Genomic DNA, 22,797 nt, shown 5'->3' on the forward strand with positions numbered 1-22,797 from the left:
CCGTGGATACAACTCTGGATCACAGACACTGACTGTCCTACAGGGACGCCCGCAAATGACCATGGCACAGAACAGACAGTGCGGATGCCGTAAAAGGCAGAGGGTCCAAATTATAAAAAAGAGGAAAAAAAAAGAGGTAATACAAATTAAATGTTTTGCGAATTCAGAGTCGAAGAAAATGACTTTCAGCTGAAAGGATCAGCGTGGTGGAGCTTCAAGCCGGGGGTTAAAGAATAGTGGACTTCGGACGCGCAGGAAGAGGACAGTGGGCACGACAGGCAGAGTGGCAACAGCGAGAGAAGCCAAGACGTGCTCAGGAGAGCAAAGGAGGAAGGGCAGCGTGGGGAGGGAGGGCAAAGCGACGGCCCAGTCTGGGAGGGCCTGAGGAGGCAAGCTAAGGAGGCACTTGCCTTGTGGTCTAGTGGTTAGGACTCCGTGCCGCCACTGCGTGGGGCACAGGTTCAATCCCGGGTCCAGGAACTAAGATCTCACATGCTTCTTGGCACAGCCGAAAAAAAAGAAATCAGGCTAAGGAACTAGAGCTTCCCTTTACTGCTGAACAATGAGCAACCACAGAGGAGGAAAGTGAATGACCAGCGCTCTTCCTTGGGGGTGTTTCTCTAGCACCGTTGTGTAGACCGGGTTGCTAACAGGCAGGCAGGGACTGTTGAAGATGTTCTGGAAATAGGAAAGAGAGGCTTGAACTCGGACAGTGGGCACAGAAATAGAGCAGAAGGGGTGGCCTGAAGAGACTCTGTGGAAGGGAAAACCAGTGCGATTTGGAGATTGATTTGCTTGAAAAGGGGAGGAACTGGAACAGATGCTAAACTTTCAAGCCATGTAACAGACTGACGAGAGACAGGGCGCACAGGAGGAACTACCTCTTGTCAGGATCAAAGCATGCATTTCAAAATGTTAAAAGCATGACGGCCCTACAAGCAGAGTCAGCGTGCTTCAAAGATTTATTTAACTTACTGGCAATCAAAAGAATGCAAAAACACTTCAGAGGATGATATGAACAATCGTGGGATATGTGTGTCTATGTATGAAAAAAAATGGGATACAATTACTAGTTCCAAAACTAGCTGATGCTGTACAGGACATAAAATGGTTGCCTCTGTGATTAACTAAAGCAGAGAGAAATCATTTTCATCTCTATCAGGACAAAGTGAAGTCAGTCAGTCAAAGACAAATATCATATGATATCACTTACAGGTGGAATCTAAAAACTGAGACAAATTAATCCACAGAATAGAAAGAGACTCTCAGACTTAGAAAAATAAATTCATGGTTGCCCAAGGGGAAAGGCAAGAGGAAGCGGAGGGGTAAATTAGGTGGGGCTTGACACAGACACACAAATACATATAAAATACTCATCAAGGACCTGCTGGACAGCGCAAGGAACTCTACTCAATACTCTTTAATAACCTGCACGTACGGGCAAAGAATGTAAACAAGAATGGCTGTATGTATAACTGAGTCAAGTCAGTGGACACCTACAACAAAAGTCACACTGTAAACCAACTATACTCCAGTGTGGAGGAGAAAAACGTCTCCATGCCTACCATACCCGCTCAGGCCCTGGTGACCCCGGCTGGTGTCACACCCCTGCAGCCGTGGGTCCCAGCGATGGACTGTCACGAGACTGCGGGAGCTGGGGCGGGTGTGCCAGCAAGTGAGCCCCGCTTGGGCACGGAGTGCACAGTCCTCTCTGGTGGGACCACAGTCTCCAGATTCAGGCGGGCCCTCCTCCAGCTATACCAAGCCAAGGACACCCTCCCAGTGGTGGACGCTCTGGGCTGGAAGAGCTCTGAGCAGCCAACCTGTCTGCACGTGACCTGGTGCCAAGTCCCCACTCCAGCCCCCTTCCCTAGAGCGGCCCCCGCTATGGGCAACAGTGCCCTAGGTGTGGCAGCTTGGCAGGGGTTGGTTTGTCTACGGAAGGGTGAAAGGGGAAAAGGCAGAGACGCGTCCTTAGGGTTTTGTCCTGGCACATGCCACCCTAACTGACAACCCAGAAACTCGACTTTTCCTAAGGTCTGACTGCCCCAACTAGCCCGAGCGGGCAGGAAGAAATGCTTCAGCCTTGTGGCCATTTCCCATCAATGTTCAGTCACTCGGTTGTGTCCGACTCTGACCCCAGGGACTGCAGCACACCAGGCTTCCCTGGCCTTCACCATTGCCCAGAGCTTGCTCAAACTCATGTCCTTTGGGTCAGTGATGCCATCCAACCATCTCATCCTCTGTCGTCCCCTTCTCCTCCTGCCTTCTCTTTCCCAGCATCAGGGTTTTTTCCCTGATGAGAATGAGTCAGCGCTTCGCATCAGGTGGCCAAACTAGTGCTTAGGGGCACTTCCTATTCACAAGGCCCATGGGGCTGGAAATGACACCTGCCCTCAAGAAATGTCCTACGGTAGGTCACGAAAAGCAACTCAAACCAGGGCTGACTTTCAGGAAGCCAACTTCAAGAAGTAAATTTCACTTATACTTATTGAAAAAAAAAATTAATGGAAAATATGCTGCACACAGCTATTATTAAGAGCCACGCAAATCAGAACGTCAAGGAGGTATCACACTGTGCCGGGTGAGAATGGCCATCCGCAAACGTCTACAGACAATGAATGCAGAGACGCCAAGGAGGGAAGGGAGCTCCCCTACCAGGCTGAGGAAGGTGGACACTGGTAACAGGCTCTGGAGAACAGTGTGTGGAGGTTCTTTACAAACTAAGAATAAAGCCAGTTGATGATCTAGCCACCCCAGTCCTGGACCTACCATCAGAGAAACACAGAATCTGAAAAGGCACACCAACATTCAGTGCGGCCCTGTGTACAACATCCAAGATACGGGAGCCACCAGTGCCCACTGACAGAGGAACCAAAAAAGATGACGCACCATGCGTATTGCAGGAGGCGATGGCACCCCACTCCAGTGTTCTTGCCTGGAGAATCCCAGGGACGGGGGAGCCTGGTGGGCTGCCGTCTATGGGGTCGCACAGAGTCGGACAGGACAGAAGAGACTTAGCAGCAGCAGCAGCTACATGTATACCGTGGGATACTGGCCATAAAAATCAGGTGAATTGATGCCGTTAGCAGCCACATGAATGGACCTAGACAAGATCATACTTAGTGAAGTAAATCAAACTGAGAAAGACAAGCATCATACAGGATCACCTACACTTGGAATCTAAAAATTGATACAAATGAATTAATTTATAAGGAGAAAAAGACTCACAGAGTTAGAAAACAAATGTGTAATTCCCAAAGGGGAAATCAGGGGTGGGAGGGATGAGTTAGGAGGTTAGGGTTAACAGATACACTGTCCTATATGTAGAAGAGATAATCAAGAAGGACCTACTGTATAGAACAGGGAACTCGAACAGGGAGCTCAACTAAACACTCCCGTAATAACCTATATGGGAACAGGATCCAAAAAACAAGACATCTATGTGTGTGCATAAGTGATCAAGTTGCAGTGGACCTAAAACAAACAGCATTGTACATCAGCTCTACTTCATATAAAATAAAAATTAAGAAAAGCAGAGCCAACCATACTCCCCACAGGCCTCAGGGACCCAGGTGGGTGTCACGTCCCTGGGGCCTGAGCAGGCCTGCGTCTGGAGGCTGGACTCGCATGGGAATGACGGAGGATGTGCAAGCAAATGAGCCCCCTTGGACCTGTACTGCCCACTCCCCCCTTGATGGGACCACAATCTCCAGAGCCAGGCAGGCCCACAAAAAGCCACAAGAAGCCTACTTCACCCAGAGATCTGTAGATCCTCCTGAGCTGGAAGAGCTTCGTGAAGTCACCTGGTCTCCCCTCCTCGCATCCTGGTGCTGGGCTCCCACCTCCACCCTCCTTCCTGAGAGTCCCCACACCTACAGATCACAGCACCCTTAGCAGAGCAGTTTTGCAAGGATGGCCATTTCTCCATGGGGTGAAAGGTAACAGGAAGGAGGAATGACACACAAGCCCCTGGGCGTTTCTTCTCAGGCATTCCGCTCTCCTGGACAACCCAGGAACATGACTTTGCCAATCATCTGGCTGCCCAGGTAACCAGATCTGTATGTGGCAAAGTGCTGCCGTCTTGTGGCCCTTTCCTGTAACAGCACTTTAAAACCTGCAGCTCATGGGCACTTGCTATTCACAAACCCTGGGACGCTGGAATCGGCACCCACTCTCAAGAAATGTCCTGTGGAAGATCTTGGAAGAATAATGCAAAACAGGGCTGACTTTCAAGAAGCCAATTTCAACAGGTAAATTTCATTCACAAAGTTTGAAAAGAAAAAAAAAAGTAGTGGAAAAGAGAACCCATTGGCTATTAATGTGCTGTGCTTCGTCACCCAGTTGTCTCAGATTCTTTGCAACTCCGCAGACTGTCGCTCACCAGGCTCCTCTGTCCGTGGGGAGTCTCCAGGCCAGAATACTGCAGGGGGGTGCCATGCCCTCCTCACAGCTGTTAATAGAGAAACGCAAATGAAAACCCCAAGGCCAGGCCTTCCCTGGCGGCTCATGGGTAAAGAATCCGCCTTCCAATGCAGGAGACATGGGTTCAATTCCTGACCTGGGATCCCACATGCCACGGAACTCAGCCCATGAGCCACAACTACCGAGCCCGCGCACCCCAGAGCCCGCGCTCTGCAATGAGAGAAGCCCCTGCAATGAGAAGCCCATGCACCACAGCTAGAAAGTAGCCTCCGCTCTCCACAACTAGAGAAAGCCCTCGCATCAATGAAGACCAGAACAGCCAAAAATAAGTACATTTTTAAAAAAGAGCTACAAAGATGTATCACCTCACATTTGTCCCAACGGTCATCAGTAAAACATCTAAAAACATCAAAGGTGGAGACAGCGTGGAGCAAAGGGAACCCTCCCATGCTGTTGGCAGGGATGTAAATTGGTAACGGCCACTATGGAGAAATCTGCGAAGGTCCCTTAAAATCTAAAAATAAACCTAGCATATGGTCCAGCAATCCCACACCGACACATATATCCAGAGAAAACTGTAATTTTGAAAGATATATGCAGCCCAGTGCTCACTGCTGCACTATTTACAGCAGCCAAGACATGGAGGCAGCTTAGATGCCATCAACAGATGGATGGACGGACACACACACACACACACACACACACACACACACACACACACAGTGGAATATTACTCAGCCATAAAAAGGAACGAATTTGAGGAGTTAGATGAATCTAGAGCCTGTTATCGGAGAAGGCAATGGCACCCCACTCCAGTACTCTTCCCTGGAAAATCCCATGGACAGAGAAGCCTGGTGGGCTGCAGTCCATGGAGTCGCTAAGAGTCGGACATGACTGAGCGACTTCACTTTCACTTTTCACTTTGATGCGTTGGAGAAGGAAATGGCAACCCACTCCAGTGTTCTTGCCTGGAGAATCCCACGGACAGGGGAGCCTGGTGGGCTGCCGTCTATGGGGTCACACAGAGTTGGACACGACTGAAGCGACTTAGCAGCAGCAGAGCCTGTTATACAGAGTGAAGTTAGAGAAAAATAAATATCATATATTAATGCATACATATGACATCTAGAAAGATGATACTGATGAACCTATTTGCAGCAACAGAGATGCTGACAGAGAACAGACTTCTGCACATACTGGAGGACAGCACGGGATGAATTGAGAGAACAGCACTGAAACATATATATACATACACACATATATAACCGTATGTAAAATAGCCAGCTAGTGGGAATCTGCAGTCTGACACAGGGAGCTCAACCCTGTGCCCTGTGACAACCAAGAGGGACAGGATGGGGGACGGGAGGGAGGCTTTAGTGGGAAGGGATATAATTATGACTGATCTGTGCTGTTGTACAGCTGAAACCATCACAATACTGCAAAGCAATTTCCTCCAATTAAAACAAAATCAAAAACTAGACTAGAAGCTAAGCAAATCATATTGTCAATCTCATTTCATTTACACCAGCAGAGGGCTGCAACGGCCAAGGAATGCTGCTGCTGCTGCTGCTAAGTCACTTCAGTCATGTCCGACTTTGTGCGACCCCATAGACGGCAGCCCACCAGGCCCTGCTGTCCCTGGGATTCTCCAGGCAAGAACACTGGAGTGGGTTGCCATTTCCTCCTCCAATGCATGAAAGTGAAAAGTGAAAGTGAAGTCACTCAGTCGTGTCCAACTCTTAGTGACCCCGTGGACTGCAGCCCACCAGGCTCCTCCATCCATGCGATTTTTCAGGCAAGAGTACTGGAGTGGGTTGCCATTGCCTTCTCCGAATTAAATCCTAGCTTTTGAAAATGGGAAGCATTAACAGGGGTTCTCGAAGCAAAGACGTAACCGAAAGATACTCACTCTCTGCAGGCCACATTTTGTTTCATCTTCCCTGTGTTTCTGTCCTCGAAAGAGACATACGCTCTCCTGGAGCTGCTGCATGTCAGTTTATAGAAATCAGCTTCATTCTGTTTTTTTAATAATTACATTGAGTGGCCATACCTCAGTTTATCTACCCAGTTTCCCATGAAGAGGCCTTTAGGTTGTTCCCAACGTTTTGCAATTAGCAACAATGTCGCAGAGAATAACTGTGTGAATTTTACTTTTGTATCCTCAGATATGTACCTTTGGGGTAAGTTCCTAGGTTAGGTGGTTACTGAGTTTGCACAGTTTTGTTAACTAGTGCAAATTTCCCTCACCAGAGGTTGTACTGTTTTGCACTCCCAGAAATAGTGCACACACCTGTTTCTCCAACATCGCCCACAAAGTGCATTCTCAAGCTTTGAATTTTTTTCATTCAGATAGGGAGAAATAATATTTAGTGTGATTTTAATTTGCATTTCTTCCTGAGAAAAATGGAATGCATTTACATATGTTCAAGAGCTACTTTTATATTATGTTTTACTTGTCTGTCCATGTTTTTTGCCTATTTACATCCTATAGGGATTCTGGTTCCCCTACCTCTATTTTAAGAATTCTTCAAATATTAGGTATATCAGCTCTTTGTCTGTGGTACAACTTTTTTCTCTCAAACTTTTTGCCTGCCTTTTGCTTCTGTTTATGGTGTTTTTTGCCATCGTGCTTTTTTTTCCAGATTACTTTTAGATAGTTGAGTATACAATTTTTAATTGCATGTATACTGAGTTAAAGTTAGAAGGCCTGTTCCCATTTGGATACAAAAGCATTTTAAGTTTTCTTTTAGTACTTGTATGGGTTCATATTTTACATTTAGGTCTGATACACCTGGCAGTTGATTCTTGTGACTGATGTCAGGGATGGATCTAATTTTACCCTTACAAACAGCTAGCACTTGATCTAATACCATTTTATACATGTGTATGTATACATACATATTTATATATATGCATATGTGTATATTTATATATGTAAATACACATGTATGTATATATGTATACAAACATACATAAAACTGTTTTCTTGTAGAAACAAGCACACGAGGCAGTGGGCTTTTCAGAAACGGTCACTTACACTAATACATTTAGAGCAGAGAGCTCAAAGTGCTTGCATAATCATGGGACTATTATTTAACGAATTTATGCAAATTAAAATTCCTTCCCTGGTGGCTACTAAAATTTAATTTGTGTAACACTTTACAGTTTAGAAAAGTACCCCCACATCCTCAATCTGGTTTACCCCATCGTAACTCTAATCCCAAGCAGGCTGTCCTCAACACACCGAGGGGGACTAAGGCCACAGAAGAACAGATGACTCAGAGAGGCATGCGGAGTGAGTGCAGTGACCCAGCTCTTCTGCCTCTTGCCATGGTTCTCCACAGAACGGGCCCCACAGTTCTTTCACATTAAGACAGCTGTGGCTTTACAAAGTCCATTACGAAGAAGGTGGTGGCTAAGACGCTCAATTATCTCTTGCAAGCCAGAGTTGGATTAAGACTTTACTTGAAGGTTAAAGCTCTCAAAATACTGAGCATCTCCGGCAGCTAAAGAGCAGGAAAATATCTGGGAGTATAGCAAAAGATGTGGCTGTCCAGCAATTCCACTCCTGGGTATGTATCCAAAAAACCCAAACCACTCATTTGGAAAGACACATGCACCCCAGTGTTCAGACCAGCAGTCCTTACAACTGCCAGATAAGCAGGCAACCTCAGGATCCGTCAACAGGTGAATGGATAAATGAGATGTGGTACCTAAATACAATGGAATATTAATCATACAAAAGACTGAAATCTTGTCATTTGCAGCAATACGGATGGAGTTGGAGGGCATCAAGCTAAGTGAAATAAGTCAGACAAAGATAAATACTGTATGATATCACATATATGGAATTTTTAAATTACAATGAACTAGATATAGAGAAGCTAGAACCACTGGAGAAGCTAGTGGTTACAGCAGTGGGGGAGTGGGAGGTAGAAACTAGCAGGCCTAAGACAGGCCCCAGGATGCACCGCACAATATGGGGAACACGGCCAGCATGTGGTAATAACTTAGTGGGGAGTAATCATTAAACCTATATTAACATTTTTTTAAACTAAATAGTACTTAATAGTACTTCCTTAATAGTACTTCCATGTGCACAGAATCTGAAACGTGCACACATACACAAAACAGAGTGGGAGCCCAACCCGGGTAACAACGGTGAAGCTGTAGCAGTAAAGACAGAACATACCTTAATAAAAAATGCTTGGAGAGTCACATCCTACAGGATGTCAACTCAGATTTCTGAACCAAAACCTGGCTTGAAATTCTAAGGCAACATGGGGCAACATCAAATGACTAGTTTGGCTACTGAGTTGTAACAGCAGCTCTCAGAGTGATCAGAGGAGCCTTGGAGGTCCTGAGAACTTCACAGGGATTCTGTGAGGTCAGACTATTCTCCTCCTCCCAAGAGGTCACTTGCATTTTTCACTGGTGAATACTGGTTTGCACTGCAGCTGGAGTAAAACCAGGAGCCCTCTAGCACAAGGCAAGGCAGTGGAAGCAAACTGAATCTGTAGTCCTCTTCTTCACCACTCTGGGAAAATACAAAGCAAATCCACTGAAGAATTCCCTTGATGAAGTGAAATTTTATTACCTTGCACCAACTGGCACCAGTTCTTCCACAGTTCTGTGAGGAAATGGAAAGACACATGTACATTTCTGCTGCCTCCTGAAGTGTTTCTGTACTACTGAGTGATCAGCTGATGTAGCCACTTCTTTCACCTACCTAAAAGACTTACTTACAGACCAACTGGTTCTTCAGGCGTATTTGGGAGACACTTTTTCAGTAATGAATGAAGGAAGTGGTCCTATCAGTACAAGCAATATACACTGACAGTATCTGTCGCACTGATAGAATCTGAACTTTTCAGAAAAAAATTAGAATCTTGGAAAATTTGTATTGGCCACTGAGCCTGACCATTTCCCACCACTTTAAACTTTTCTAATGAGATTTAATAATAACTAAAAATATGTTATTTGGGGAGAAGACATTTTATAATGGGACATGTTAGAATTTGGAAGAACCTGGAGTTCAGCAAACTGATATTTTCTAAATCCAATGAATAATGTTATAGAGTCAAACAGGGGTAAAAATCTACTCCAGGTGAAAGACAGACCAATGGTTTTCTCCACTGTAGTTAGCCTGCAAAAAACACTTGTCAAGTCTTAGCACCGAAAGAAAAACTCACAATTCTCTGGGAAAGCTATTAAAATACTCCTACCTTTTTCCACCTATGTATTTCTGAGGCTGCATTTTCTTCCTGGAATTCAGACAGCATTTCAGATCAGACGGAATACAGCAGATGGGAGAACCCAGCTGTCTTCCATTAAGCCAGACACTAAAGAGTTTATAAAAATGTAACACAACGGCACCCTTCACAGACTTTTTTTAGTTTCACAGAGCTGTTTTCTGTAAACTTATGCTAACATGAAATGGATTTACTATCGCTACTTATAAATGAATATTTTTAAATTTTCAGCTTTTATTTACCACATGGCAAATATAGATAAATGACCACATTAAAAATAATTCTTTGGGGTTCTTAGTAAGTACAAATATAAAGGAATCCTGGGAATTCCCTGCCGATCTAGTGGTTAGGACTCCACGCTTTCACTGCTGAGTGCCCAGGTTGGGAAACTAAGATCCCACAAGCTGCGAGCAAAAATTAAGTAAAATAGAAGAGGAATCTTGTGACCAAAAATTTTGAAAATCACTGTATCTAAATTTTAGAAAAGTAAATTTTACCCCAAGACAAGACAGAAAAGAATTGTCACCAACTAATTTAAAAAGTTTCGGTAATACAGTGAGTTCAAGGTACAGCTCTCCCCAAACCTGTGTGGTAGTGTGTGTGTGGGTGTGTATTACTCTCCCTCCAACTATATATAATCGTATTTTGAGGAACTGGAAGCATCATTATTTTATTGTTTCTTAAAAATATAACCATCTCCATATATGCTCTATCTGAAAAATATCTTTTAAAATATCCTTGAATTTCATGGACCTCTTCACATTACTCACTTCATGTATTTTTTTATTTTATGTATATATTATAGTTCTTCCTATAATTCTCTAAAGTGACCATGATCACAGGATAAATCTTACAGTGAGAATTCCCTATCACTGTCTACAGTCCTATTTCAGCATCAGATCAGATCAGATCAGTTGCTCAGTCGTGTCCGACTCTTTGCAACCCCATGAATCGCAGCATGCCAGGCCTCCCTGTCCATCACCAACTCCCGGAGTTCACTCAGACTCACGTACATCGAGTCAGCGATGCCATCCAGCCATCTCATCCTCTGTCGTCCCCTTCTCCTCCTGCCCCCAATCCCTCCCAGCATCAGAGTCTTTTCCAATGAGTCAACTCTTCGCATGAGGTGGGGATCCACTATTGATAAAGACATTAATAAAGGTGTTACATGAAGGAGGAATTCCCATATTCTGGCATTTTGCCAATTTAAGAAGCAAGTACTTTCTGTAAAGCAAAAGCCCTCATAAAAAATCGTAAAGGATACTACCATTTGGGCTACTGTTAAGTTCCATAATGGGCCTTATAAATTGATATCTGATAGCTTTAAAGAAGCAAAAACAACAAGTTCTACATCAATCTTGGGATTCCCTGGTGGCTCAGTGCTAAAGAATCCGTGCCTGCCAACACAGGAGACATGGGTTCGATGCTTGAGTTGGGAAAATCCTCTGGAAAAGGAAGTGGCAACCCATTCCAGTATTCTTACCTGGGAAATCCCAGGGACAGAGGAGCCTGATGGGCTGTTATAGTCCATGGGGTTGCAAGAGTTGGACTCAGTTTAGTGACTAACCACCACCACCAATTTTACATAAACTCTTTACAATTAATACAAAGAGGGAATACTTCAAAACTTGATTCATAAAAAAAAATAAAAAATAAAAAAACTTGATTCATGATGTCAAACATAAACTTGATATCAAATACTGACAAGTCCATGAAAAGTACAGGCCAATTTTTCTCAGAAGCATGATGTAAAATCCTAACATAATATGAGCAAACCAAACTCAGTTTAATTAAGATCAAGTTAAATCTACTTCAGAGACACAAAGTTGGCTTAATATTTCTAAGAGGTAATGTAACTGATAATCATTAACAGAAAAATTATCTCAATATATAAAAAATTTTTTATAAAATTTAATACCTATTTATGATAAAATTTTATAATATAGACCATGGGGTCGCTAAGAGTCGGACACGACTGAGCGACTTCACTTTCCCTTTTCACTTTCTTGCATTGGAGAAGGAAATGGCAACCCACTCCAGTGACCTTGCCTGGAGAATCCCGGGGATGGGGGAGCCTGGTGGGCTGCTGTCTATGGGGTCGCACAGAGTCAGACACGACTGAAGCGACTTAGCAGCAGCAGCAGCAGCAGCAGGAAAGAAGAGAACTTTCTGATAGAGGATCTACAAAAAGCATGCAACAAATAAACTCAACAGTGAAATATTTAAAGCTTTCACTCAGGAAACAAGATTAAGATACTTCCACTCATTGGTTCCAGAGAATCCTACATTGGAGCGTGGGTGTCACAAAGTAAGACAACATTAGAAAAGAAGAAATAAAACTCATTATTTACAGATGACGTAATTGTACTAGAAAAATACAAACTGCAGATGGTGCACCTTTCCATAACCCAATGTGTAAAGCAGAGGACTGCAGACCAGATGTGTGTATAATAAACTACAGATGAACTATTACATGAATAAATGGGTTTTAGTAAAGTTGCTGGATAAGATCAATATAAGAAAAAAAGTGTATTTCTCCATACCAGCAACAAAGTAACATTTTAAAAGGATGCCGTTTAAAATACCATCAAAGAGAGAATTCTCTGGCAGTCCAATGGTTAGAACCCCTCACTTTCACTGCTGAGGACCCAGGAGTCTGGGAACTAAGATCCCACAAGCTGCACAATGCAGCCAAAATAAACAAACAAGTAATAAAATAGCATTAAAAAATAGCTGGAAAAACATCTACTGAAAGAAGATGCAACCTGAAATACACGTACACCTGACACTACAAACACTGCGAGGAGAGACTGCAGCCCTACACAAATACAAAGATCTTCCTCTGCATAGTTCTGGAGGACATAAAAATTATAATTATCCCCAAAAGGATCTATAAATTCAACGCAATCTCAATCAAAATGCCACTTTTTTTTGGTGTGGCAATGGACCAGTTGACTCTAAAGTTTACATGGAAATGTAAAACATCAAGAATAGCTAAAATAATCTTTTGGAAATACATCAGAGGAGGGCTTAGGCTGCCAGATAAAGGCTTCTTTTTTTAACTACAGAAATTGAGAAGGTAGTACTAGTACAGGATAGACAAACCAGCATTATGGATAAGACAGAAAGCCCAGAAACAGACGCACGCATCAACAGACAGTCCAATTATGACCAAGGTGACACTGCAGTTCAGAAGGACGATACCCTCCCCTGCAATTACTGGAAGAAAAGCTATGACCAACCCAGACAGCATATTCAAAAGCAGAGACATTACTTTGCCAGCAAAGGTCCATCTGGTCAAAGCTATGTTTTTTCCAGTAGTCAGGTATGGATGTGAGAGTTGGGACTATAAATAACACTGAGCACCGAAGAATTGATGCTTTTGAACTGTGGTGTTGGAGAAGACTCTTGAGAGTCCCTTGGACTGCAAGGAGATCCAACCAGTCCATCCTAAAGGAAATTAGTCCTGAATATTCATTGGAAGGACTGATGCTGAGGCTGAAACTCCAGTACTTTGGCCACCTGATGCAAAGAACTGACTCATTGGAAAAGACCCTGATACCAGGAAAGACTGAAAGTGAGAGGAGAAGGGGACAACAAAGGAGGAGATGGCTGGATGGCATCATCAACTTGATGGACATGAGTTTGAGCAAGCTCCGGAAATTGGTGATGGACAGGGAAGCCTGGTGTGCTGCAGTCCATGGGGTTGCCAAGAGTCGGACATGACTGAGCGACTGAAGTGAACTGAACGATAATGAATTAACTGAACACATTAAAAAAAAAAAAACCCTTATCCCTAGTTCACACCACGTACAGAAATCAATCCCAGGTGAATTGATGAATTGTAGAAAAGTAAAACAATAAAGCTTCTTGGGGGAAAAAAAACTTAAAAGACTATCCTCACAATCTTTAAAAGTGAAGTCGCTCAGTCGAGTCTGACTCTTTTGAGACCCCACGGACCGTACCCTACCAGGCTCCCTCTGTCCATGGGATTTCCCAGGCAAGAGTACTGGAGTGTGTTGCCATTTCCTTCTCCAGGGTATCTTCCCAAGCCAGGGATCAAACCCAGGCCTCCCTCATTGCAAGCAGATGCTTTACCATCAGAGCAACATCTGAGGACAAGCAAACACATCTTCAGAACAGGTTAAAAAAAAAAAAAGTACAAGGGCCAAACCACAGAACGAGAGAAGATATTTGCAATGCGTATCGGACAAAGACGAGTATTCTGAATATGTGAAGAATGAGTCAGAAAGAAGTGGAATATTTCCCTGTTTTTCTGAGGAGGGGAAAAAAGAGAAGATTCTTAAGACTCTCAAACAGGTACATTACAAATGAGGATAACCAAATGGCCAATAAACATGAAATGTGCTTAGTTTCATTAGCCATCAAGGAAATAAAATTAAAATCACAATGAGATTCTACTGTGTAAACAAAAGTCCTGACAGAATGAGCGACAACAGCAAGTGTGTACAAAGATGTAGAGCAACTGGAACTCTTGAGTACTGCTGGAAGTAATGCAAATTCCTTTTAGAAAACGGATACGTAATTCACGCAAGATAATCCACCCTTCTGAAGTGACAAGTCTTTAGTATATTCACAGGACGGGGACTGTATCATTTCAGAACTACTTGTATATCCCTCGGCAGAAACCCTATACCTATTAGCAGTCAACCTCAGTGCCCTCTCCTCTCGCAACCACTAATATGTCTCAGAGAACTGGCCTGTTCTGGACATTTCATATAAACGGAATCACACATTTTGATTTTTTTGTGACTGGCTTCTTTCACTTAACATGTTTCCAAAGTTCATCCATGTTGTAGTAGATATCAATACTTCATTCTTTTTTTTTTGTTTTTCTGGCCATACCACCTGACTTGTAGGATCCTAGGTCCTGGACCAGGGACCGAGCCTGGGCCCTCGGCAGCCAAAGCACAGAGTCCTAACCACTGGACCACCAATTCCCCATTCCTTCTCATAGTTGAAAAATACTCCATCGTATGGACAGGCCACACTTTGTTTATCCATTTGTGCACTGATGGATGTCTGGGTTATTGTCACCTTTTAGCTATTATTACTAGCTGTAATAGCTGTACTGTTATATATAATGCTGCTATAAACATCTGTATACAAATGTTTCTAGGAGGACATCATTCTCATTTCTGTTGGGTATATATCCAGGAGCAGAAGTGCTAGGTCTTATGGTAACTATATGCTTAACCTTTTGAAGAACCACCACGCTGCTATCCAGAGTAGCTGTGCCACTTTACATTCCCAACAGCAACATACAGGTGTTCTAATTTCTTCACGTATTTGCCACTTCTTATTTCTTATTTTTGGCTGTGAGGTGGGATCTCGTTGTGGCTTTGTTTTGCATTTCCCCAGTCAATACTAATGACATCAAGCATCTTTTTATGTGCTTGTTGTTTGTGTATCTTCTCTGAAGAAGTACCTACTCAAGTATTTTGTCCATTTTAACACTAGGTTGATTTCCTATGAAGTTTTAAAGAGTTTTCCGATATTCTGAATACTAAACCCTTATCAGATATATAATTTGCAAACATTTGCTCCCAGAAATGCGACTTCCTATAACTTTGGAAAAACTGTTTGGCTAAACATTTAATATCTGCTAATGTTGAAAATACACACAGCTTACGAATCCAGCAATCCAGGTTGACATATACACCCAACAGAAAGGAGGACACATTTTCCACAAGACTTGCTGAAGACTGTTCATGACAGCACAAGTCATAACAGCAAGAAGAAAGCTGAATAAGCACCCAGGGATCTGGCAGGAAGCTGAATACCGGTCCCCCAGGGATGCCCTGTCCTAATCCCTGGTGCCCGTGTACATTACTTCTCTTGGTAGAGGAACTCCACAGGTGCAGTCAGGACTCTGAGAGGGGAATCAGACTTCCATATTCTTGGAAGTCATCCCTTCATCCCAGTAAGTAAAAAAGCCGAACACACTGAGAAAAAGAAACATGTCTCCTTGGATCTGTCAGAAGCGAGGTGATAGGGCCAACTGTACTCCCCCAAACTGGAGAGACAGGTGGGCGGACACAGAGAATCACAACTTACTGAAGCAGAAACTTCCAGGCAGAAACCTTCTAAGGGAAACAGCGCTGGGGTGAGAGGGCCTGGACGCTGACTAACAGATTGCGGCAGCTCAGCATGGACAGGTCTCATTAAACACTATGGGGATCCTAAGGGGATCCCCACAGTTCTGTGAGTTTTAGGTCCAGGAATTCTACTAGAGTCTCAGAGGGAAATTCAGAGAAAAATCCCCTGGTGCTTCTGGCAGGGGAAGGAAGAAAGTAACCATTTTGAAATAAGTCAAAGTCATCTATTCTCAACAAGGCCTGCCCTCAGCAGAAATTATTTTATTAGAGACTGAACATACTGGTAGGGAAATCCCCAACTCCAGCTCCCCCTAGAGAAGCATTCGTGAAGTTCAGAGCCCAGGGACACAGGCTTACTGAAAATTGATCACAGGACTATGGAAAGATTTCCTCCCCAACCCCTCACCATCACAGCACTAAAGGGTCCATTCACTGATGCGCCTTTTACCCAGTACATCATGTTCAGCTGTCAACAGAAAATTACAAGGCAGAGTAAAAGGCCAAAAAAAACCCAAACCACATCACAGTCTGAAGAGACACAGCAAGCATCAGAATCACATTGAGACTCAGCAGAAATATTAGAACTGTTAGACCATGAATTTAGAACAACTGTGATTAACACATTAAGGGCTTTAACAGTAAAAGTAGACAACACACCAAAACAAATGGGTAATATAAGTAGAGAGATGGAAATTCTAAGAAATAACCTTTTTAAAAAACAGAAAACTGTAACAGAAATGAAGAATGCTTTCCATGGGCTTATCAGGTGACTGGACTTGGCTGAGGAAGAATCTCTGAGCTGGACGATAGGGTAATAGAAACTTCGAAAACTAAAAAGCAAAGGTAAAAAAAGACTGGGGGTGGGGGAGGGTTGGGAAAAAAAGAGGAAACAGAATACCCCAAAACTACGGGACAACTACAAGAGATGTAACATATACATGAGAACGTAAGAGAGAAAAGGACGGAAAAAATATCTGAAGCAATAGTGACTAAGAATTTCCCCCAAGTTAATATTATTGAGAATTTCCCCCCAATTAATGTCAGATACTAAACCACAGACGCAGGAAGTTCAGAGAATACTAAAGATAACCACTCCTCCACCCCCACCCCTAGGCACCTAGGCATATTATATTCAAGCTGCATAAAATCAAAGATTTTTAAAATCTCAAAAGAAGTCAAAGGGAAAACACCGCCTACGGAGGACCCAAGGCAATAAAACAACATTCAGTTGCTCTTCAGAAACCATGCACGCAAGGAGAGTGAAGCACTGGGGGCGCTTACAGTGGATTACTCACGTAGGCCAGATTTAATCCCATGGATCCTGATATGCAGAAGCAGCAGGGCCAGGGTGAAGCGGTGTGCTGGGAGCAGAGACTAGAAGATGCAACGCTGTTGCCTTTGAAGATGGACAGGGGGCCAGGAACCAAGGAAGTCAGGCAGCCTCTAGAAGCTGGAAAGGAAGGAAACAGACGCTCCCTGGAGCCTCCAAAAGAAACCAGACCTGCTGCCACGTTAACCTAGCACAGCTGATTCTGGGCTTCTGCCCGCCAGAACAGCATGGTAACACATCTGTATTAAACCACTGAATTCTGTCAGTGTGCTACAGCAGCAAGAGGAAACTGGCATCCCCGCCAACAGCACACTAGAGACATCAGTGTTTCTGCACAAGAAATACTGTGATGCAATGAGGATTAGTAACTATCACTACAGGCAACGAAATGCAGGCTCCCCAGAAAACTGAAAGAAGCCTGACGCAAAGAAACAGAGATGTTAAGAGCCCATTTATACACAGCTTAAATACAAGTAAGACTGATCTATGGCTTTAGAGGAAAGGGCAGGAGTTACTTGGTGGGCGGGAGGACGGGGCGGGGGGTCACGCAGGAAATACCAGTAACGTTGTCTTTCTTGATGCTGGTGCTGGTTATATGTGGTCACTTTGTGGTATTTCAAACCATACACCTGTAAGTTGTCTACTTTTCTGTATTGTGTACTTCAATTAAAAAGAGCTAAAAAACAAAAAAAATTTAAGTAGTTTAAAAACAAATTTCCTTGCTAAAATTGGGACCAAAAAAGGTTTAAAGTCCAACCACAGTAAACAAAAGATCTTCAATTAGTTAAAACTGAACCTCATATAAAGTGAACAGTTATCATCAATTCAGGTAACAAAGCAATTCTGAGGGTTTTCTAGTATATCTCCAATGTACACAGGAAAAAAAAAAAAACCATGAGTTGGTCTAGACATGCAACACAGCAGACATGCCACAGTATACCACGAAGCACGGTCTGCAATTCTCTTCAGCGGCTTCACTTACTTCAAGTACAACTCATTTAGGCAAACCGGCCTTCACAACACCAGAACTGCAGAATCGTTAAGATTTTATCAACGGCATTTGCCCCCTCATTTTATCAAACAAAATGCTTTTGCAAACTAATTTTTCCATGCCCACAAACACCCTAAGTTTTTCCCACACTGAAACAAATTATAACCCTCTCATATATTTTAGTATTTACATTCAACCATTAGGAGCCAAACACCACTATAAAACTAAACTAAACAGATTTTAAAGTTATAATGAAAGAATTACGTTTGAAAGTAGAAGAACTGCCCTCAAATATTTTGTGGAAAAAAAAATCTTAGGAATATATATTATAAAGTTATAACAAAGACCAATGTAAATAGTAGTAACCGTTTTCCCTCAATTATCTGAAATTAAGCAATAGGTCAAATGTACATATGTTCTTTAGTTAACATCAGTATGAAAATCTAACTGTTGTTACAAATGTTCCAAAGCTGAGTATCAAAAGGTGAAACCACCACCAGGTGATCTGACCTGGAAGGACCGGTAAGAGCAGCCGTGTGAATGTGCCAAACTTTTAAAACAGTTTCTGCCCATTAAATAATGACTAAAAAAAGGCTTTATTTTTTTCTATGAGGAATGCTGACATTAGATTTGATAGTTCAAGACATGCTGATAGGGAAGATGTACTGATCAAGGTAAATTCCTAATTTAAGGAGACTTACAGGGTAGTAATCTCAGGTACTTACTTGTCTCTTAGAAGAGTAGAAAGCTTAATAATCCTATGAAGTTAAATAAAATACTGACAGATCTTATTCACTGTATGATAAACATAGATTTACATATAAGAGAATGCAACAAGTTATCTGAACCTGAATGCAGAGAATAAATACTTTATTAACTGATTACAGTTGAAAGTCACAAACAAAAAAGGGGTATATTAAGGCAGAGTCATATATATATATATATATATGGGTGAATATATATATATATATAGATAGAGACAAATCCAGACTGTTACACCTCTTTACATTTTAACCTCTGCATTTTTCTTTTATCCATTCAGGCAGTGTGCTTTCTTTTTCTTCTCAGTTAAAGAAACAAATCTTGACCAATGTTTCTAAATCACATTTTGATAACGTATAGGACCATGGATTAAGACAGTGACTAGTGTATCCAACGCTACCTGACAGGCTTCTCAGCACATTCCATGTGTGGTGGTATAGTTACGGTGGGGTGGAAAATCTGACAACTGATCATCTCCTCTTTTCCAGCAAAACTAATACATAATTCTTTAAAAGATTTCTTAACAGTCTTAACTAAAATAAGCTTGGACTTCCAAGTCAGTCAAATGCCCAAAGCATTATTTTTCTGCCCTTCCCAAACCCTCCTAGATGTTTTAAGTAGCCTTCAGAATATGATCCCATGGCTGTATTTCAGATCTATAAATTTGAGCTTTTCAAAATCCAAAATTACTTTCTTACGCAAAGTGGCGATGCAAATAGCAATCCTACATAGTGTAGAATAATTTTTTCTGTATAGTTCCCTTTTATTAAAAAATGGGCAACCACACACACAAAAGGAGGACATAAATTTAGTCCATCTGAAAAAGCACTCCAGCTCCCTAATTCCACTTCTGAAGGAGAAGGCAGAGGCAAGTTTACATTATCCCAGAAAATGAATAAATGGCTTTATTTGGTATCTTCAAGAAGCTTCTCCTTCTGCAGGAGATGTAGGTGTGGTAGTGGAGACCGTCACTGGTTTCCGTGCGATTCTGTCCAGCTCCGCATGAACATCTGACAGGACAGGCTTCTGGCCTACAGTGAAGGAAAGAGGCTACGATTTAGACATAAGGCAAGGGATCTCTGACACCAGTGCATCTTCATTTAACAACTGCCAATGGTTTCACTTAACACACGTATAACAAACATATATGTAAACATATATTTTTCTAAAACACATATATGTATCTAAAACTTTACACATATATATCTAAAACTTTATCTAAAGCACATATATGTATACATAAACGTCCTAATTGAAACATAAATTCCCTCATTTTCATTTTTTTTTTTAATTTTTGGGGGGGTCACATGGCATGTGGGATCTTAGTTCCCTGACCAGGGATCCAACTCACACCCCCGACAGCAGAAGCAGAGAGTCTAAACCACTGGACTGCCAGGGAAGTCCTTACAGTCCCTCATGTTAAACTGCAGGGTCTGTTACCAAACAGAAGTAAAACTAGCACCTACCATTTCAACTCATAAAGGTTTTTTTTTTTTTAAAATAAGAAGGCACAGAACAAACATTAGAAAATAGCCAGAAAACAGCTAGAAAATAGCCAACAAAATTTTGTAATCTGGAAAGATGAGTGAGTGGTAATTAAATTAGCAGTCCTGAGACAGGTCATCTTTTCTACACTGAGGGTGACAGAAGCCAGAAACTAATTCAATTTATACTCAGAAATCTATAAGATTAAAAACAGTAGCAGCAGGTACTTGAGAAAAGGGTGGCAAGAAGGTGTGATTAAAAAAGGAGAATAGGTTAAAGTCTGAAGAGCACTTATACAAACAACAAAAGGAAAAAACACTTCATCAAAATTTTAAAATTCTGTGTTTCATAGGACACTCGTAACAAAGTGAAGGGACGAGCGACACAAGAATACTTGCAAATTCTGTCTTTTATGTAGGGAAGACAATACTTGAAATTCTACATTCGAAAAATGCCCAATAAACAGAATATATAAAAAACACTTAGACCTCAATAATAAAAAGAAAGCAACCCCATTTTAAATGGGAAACGAATTTGAATAGACATTTCACCAAAGAATAGATAAAAATGGTTATTAAACACGTGAAAAAATTTTCAAAATCATTAGCTATCAGAGCAATTCAAATCAAAACCACAATGAGATACAACTTCACAGCTGAAATGATGTCTCTAACCAAAAAGATGGACAAGTGGTGACCATTTTGTAATGTATAAAAGTATCAAATCAGGACCTCCCGGGCAGTCCAGTGGTCAGGACTCTGAGCCTCCACTGCACAGGGCACGGGTTTGATCCCTTGACGGGGAACTAAGATCCCACATGCTGTGCGCTGTGGCCAAAACAAAAAATCAAATCACTAGGTTTTATACTTGAAATATAGTACTGTTCATCAATTATATTTCACTCTAAAATACAGACATACACGCAAAAATGTCTCTAACAAAGAGACATTCTGGACTTGGATAAGCAAAACCAAAAGAAAAAACAACAAAAGCCCACAATAACACCTGTTGGAAAGGATGTGGAGAAACTAAGGTCCTCAAACTGCTGGTGGGAATGTAAAGTGGTGCAGCGTTTTGGAAACTTTAAACACAGAGGTGCTACATGACCCACCAATGCCACACCTAGATACGTACCCAAGAGAAATGGAAACATGTGCGTGTCAACTGAAGAATGGATAAATAAAAGATGTGTGCAGACCCACACAATGGGATTTTTTTCAACAGTAAAAAAATGTTGATAGATATGCTACAACATGGATGAAACTCAAAAACACTACTTTAAGTAGGCATATACTCTATGACTGCCATTTCTATGAAATCTCCAGACAGGCAAATACGAAGAGAAAGCAAGCAAATCACTGCCTACAAGGACTGCAGGGGACGGAAGGGTAACTGCTAATAGGTTGGATTTTTTAATTTTTAAAAAAATTTTTTACAATGTTGTGTTGGTTTCTGATACAACAACTCAAATCGTCCATAATTATACATCCATCCCCTCCCTCCCTTACCTCCCTCTCCTCCCCCATCCCATCCTTCCAGGCCATCACAGGGCACCAGACTGGGCTCCCTGTGCTCCCAGCAGCTTCTCCCCAGGATCCCTCCGACCTGGTAGTGTATATATATTGCCAGTGTATATGCACGGCTGCTTCCTCCATTTGTCCTACTCCCTCCCTCCCCCACTGTGTACACAGGTCCATGCTCTGCATCTCTTTTCCTTCTCTGCAAGTACGTTCCTCAGTGTCACTTTATTCTAGATTCCATATATATGCGCTAATAGTGTATTGGTTTTTTCTGACTTTCTGCACTCTATTATTAGGCTCTAGGTTTAACCCTCTCACTAGAACTGTCTCAAATTCCTTCTTTTTGATGCGCACGTTTTTAAGGAGATGAAACTGTTCTAAAATTAGATTATGGTAATGTTGTGCGTGGATTCCCTGGTGGCTCAGCAGTGTAGAAGAATCCACCTGCCAGTGCAGGAGAAATGGGTTCGATCCCTGGGTTGGGAAGATCCCCTGGAAAAGGGAATGGCAACCCACTCCAATATTCTTGCCCAGAGAAGCCCATGGACAGAGGAGCCTGGTGGGCTACAGTCCATGGGTATCTAAGAATCAGGCGTGACTGAGCAACTAAATAACAAAAACAAAATGGTTTGTGTAAGTCTGTAAATACATTAAAACACTGAAATGCACACTTTAAATGTGCAATACAGCTGTTAAGAAAGGGAAGGTCCAGTAAGTACCTGACTTTTTGGCAGACGGTGGTAAACCGCCGCCTCCGCCTGCAGCCCCACCTCCAGGGCTACCACCACCAACACCAGGGCCTCCTGGGGAGCCAGTCTTTTTACTCAGCAAACTGTTAAAGAAATTTGCCAGGACACCTTCACTTGTAGCTCCAGCTATTAAAAAAAAAAAAAAGGATAAAAAACGTACTCAA

The 22,797-nt window shown here is 42.3% G+C and overlaps 1 protein-coding gene and 1 long non-coding RNA gene across 2 annotated transcripts in view; both read right to left on the reverse strand.

Moving 5' to 3' along the window:
* Positions 1–8,255: 8,255 nt before the first annotated feature.
* LOC133235011 (uncharacterized) lies at positions 8,256–18,585 on the reverse strand. The gene is made up of 2 exons (XR_009732401.1): positions 17,685–18,585; positions 8,256–17,246 (listed from the first exon to the last, which is right to left on the reverse strand). It is a non-coding gene; the product is annotated as an uncharacterized LOC133235011 (long non-coding RNA).
* A 385-nt stretch (positions 18,586–18,970) lies between these two features.
* The window catches only part of DYNC1LI1 (dynein cytoplasmic 1 light intermediate chain 1), a 52,908-nt gene continuing 49,081 nt past the window's right edge, over positions 18,971–22,797 (reverse strand). Inside the window, exons 12-13 of the mRNA XM_061395748.1 lie at positions 22,604–22,759; positions 18,971–19,910 (exon numbers count right to left, since the gene is read on the reverse strand). Of these exons, the coding sequence (XP_061251732.1) occupies positions 19,798–19,910; positions 22,604–22,759 (269 nt within the window). The 3' untranslated portion in view covers positions 18,971–19,797. The remainder of the gene's footprint in view (positions 19,911–22,603; positions 22,760–22,797) is intronic.

This window comes from Bos javanicus, chromosome 22, assembly GCF_032452875.1.
Source record: "Bos javanicus breed banteng chromosome 22, ARS-OSU_banteng_1.0, whole genome shotgun sequence".
In the NCBI taxonomy this organism is placed as follows: domain Eukaryota; kingdom Metazoa; phylum Chordata; class Mammalia; order Artiodactyla; family Bovidae; genus Bos; species Bos javanicus.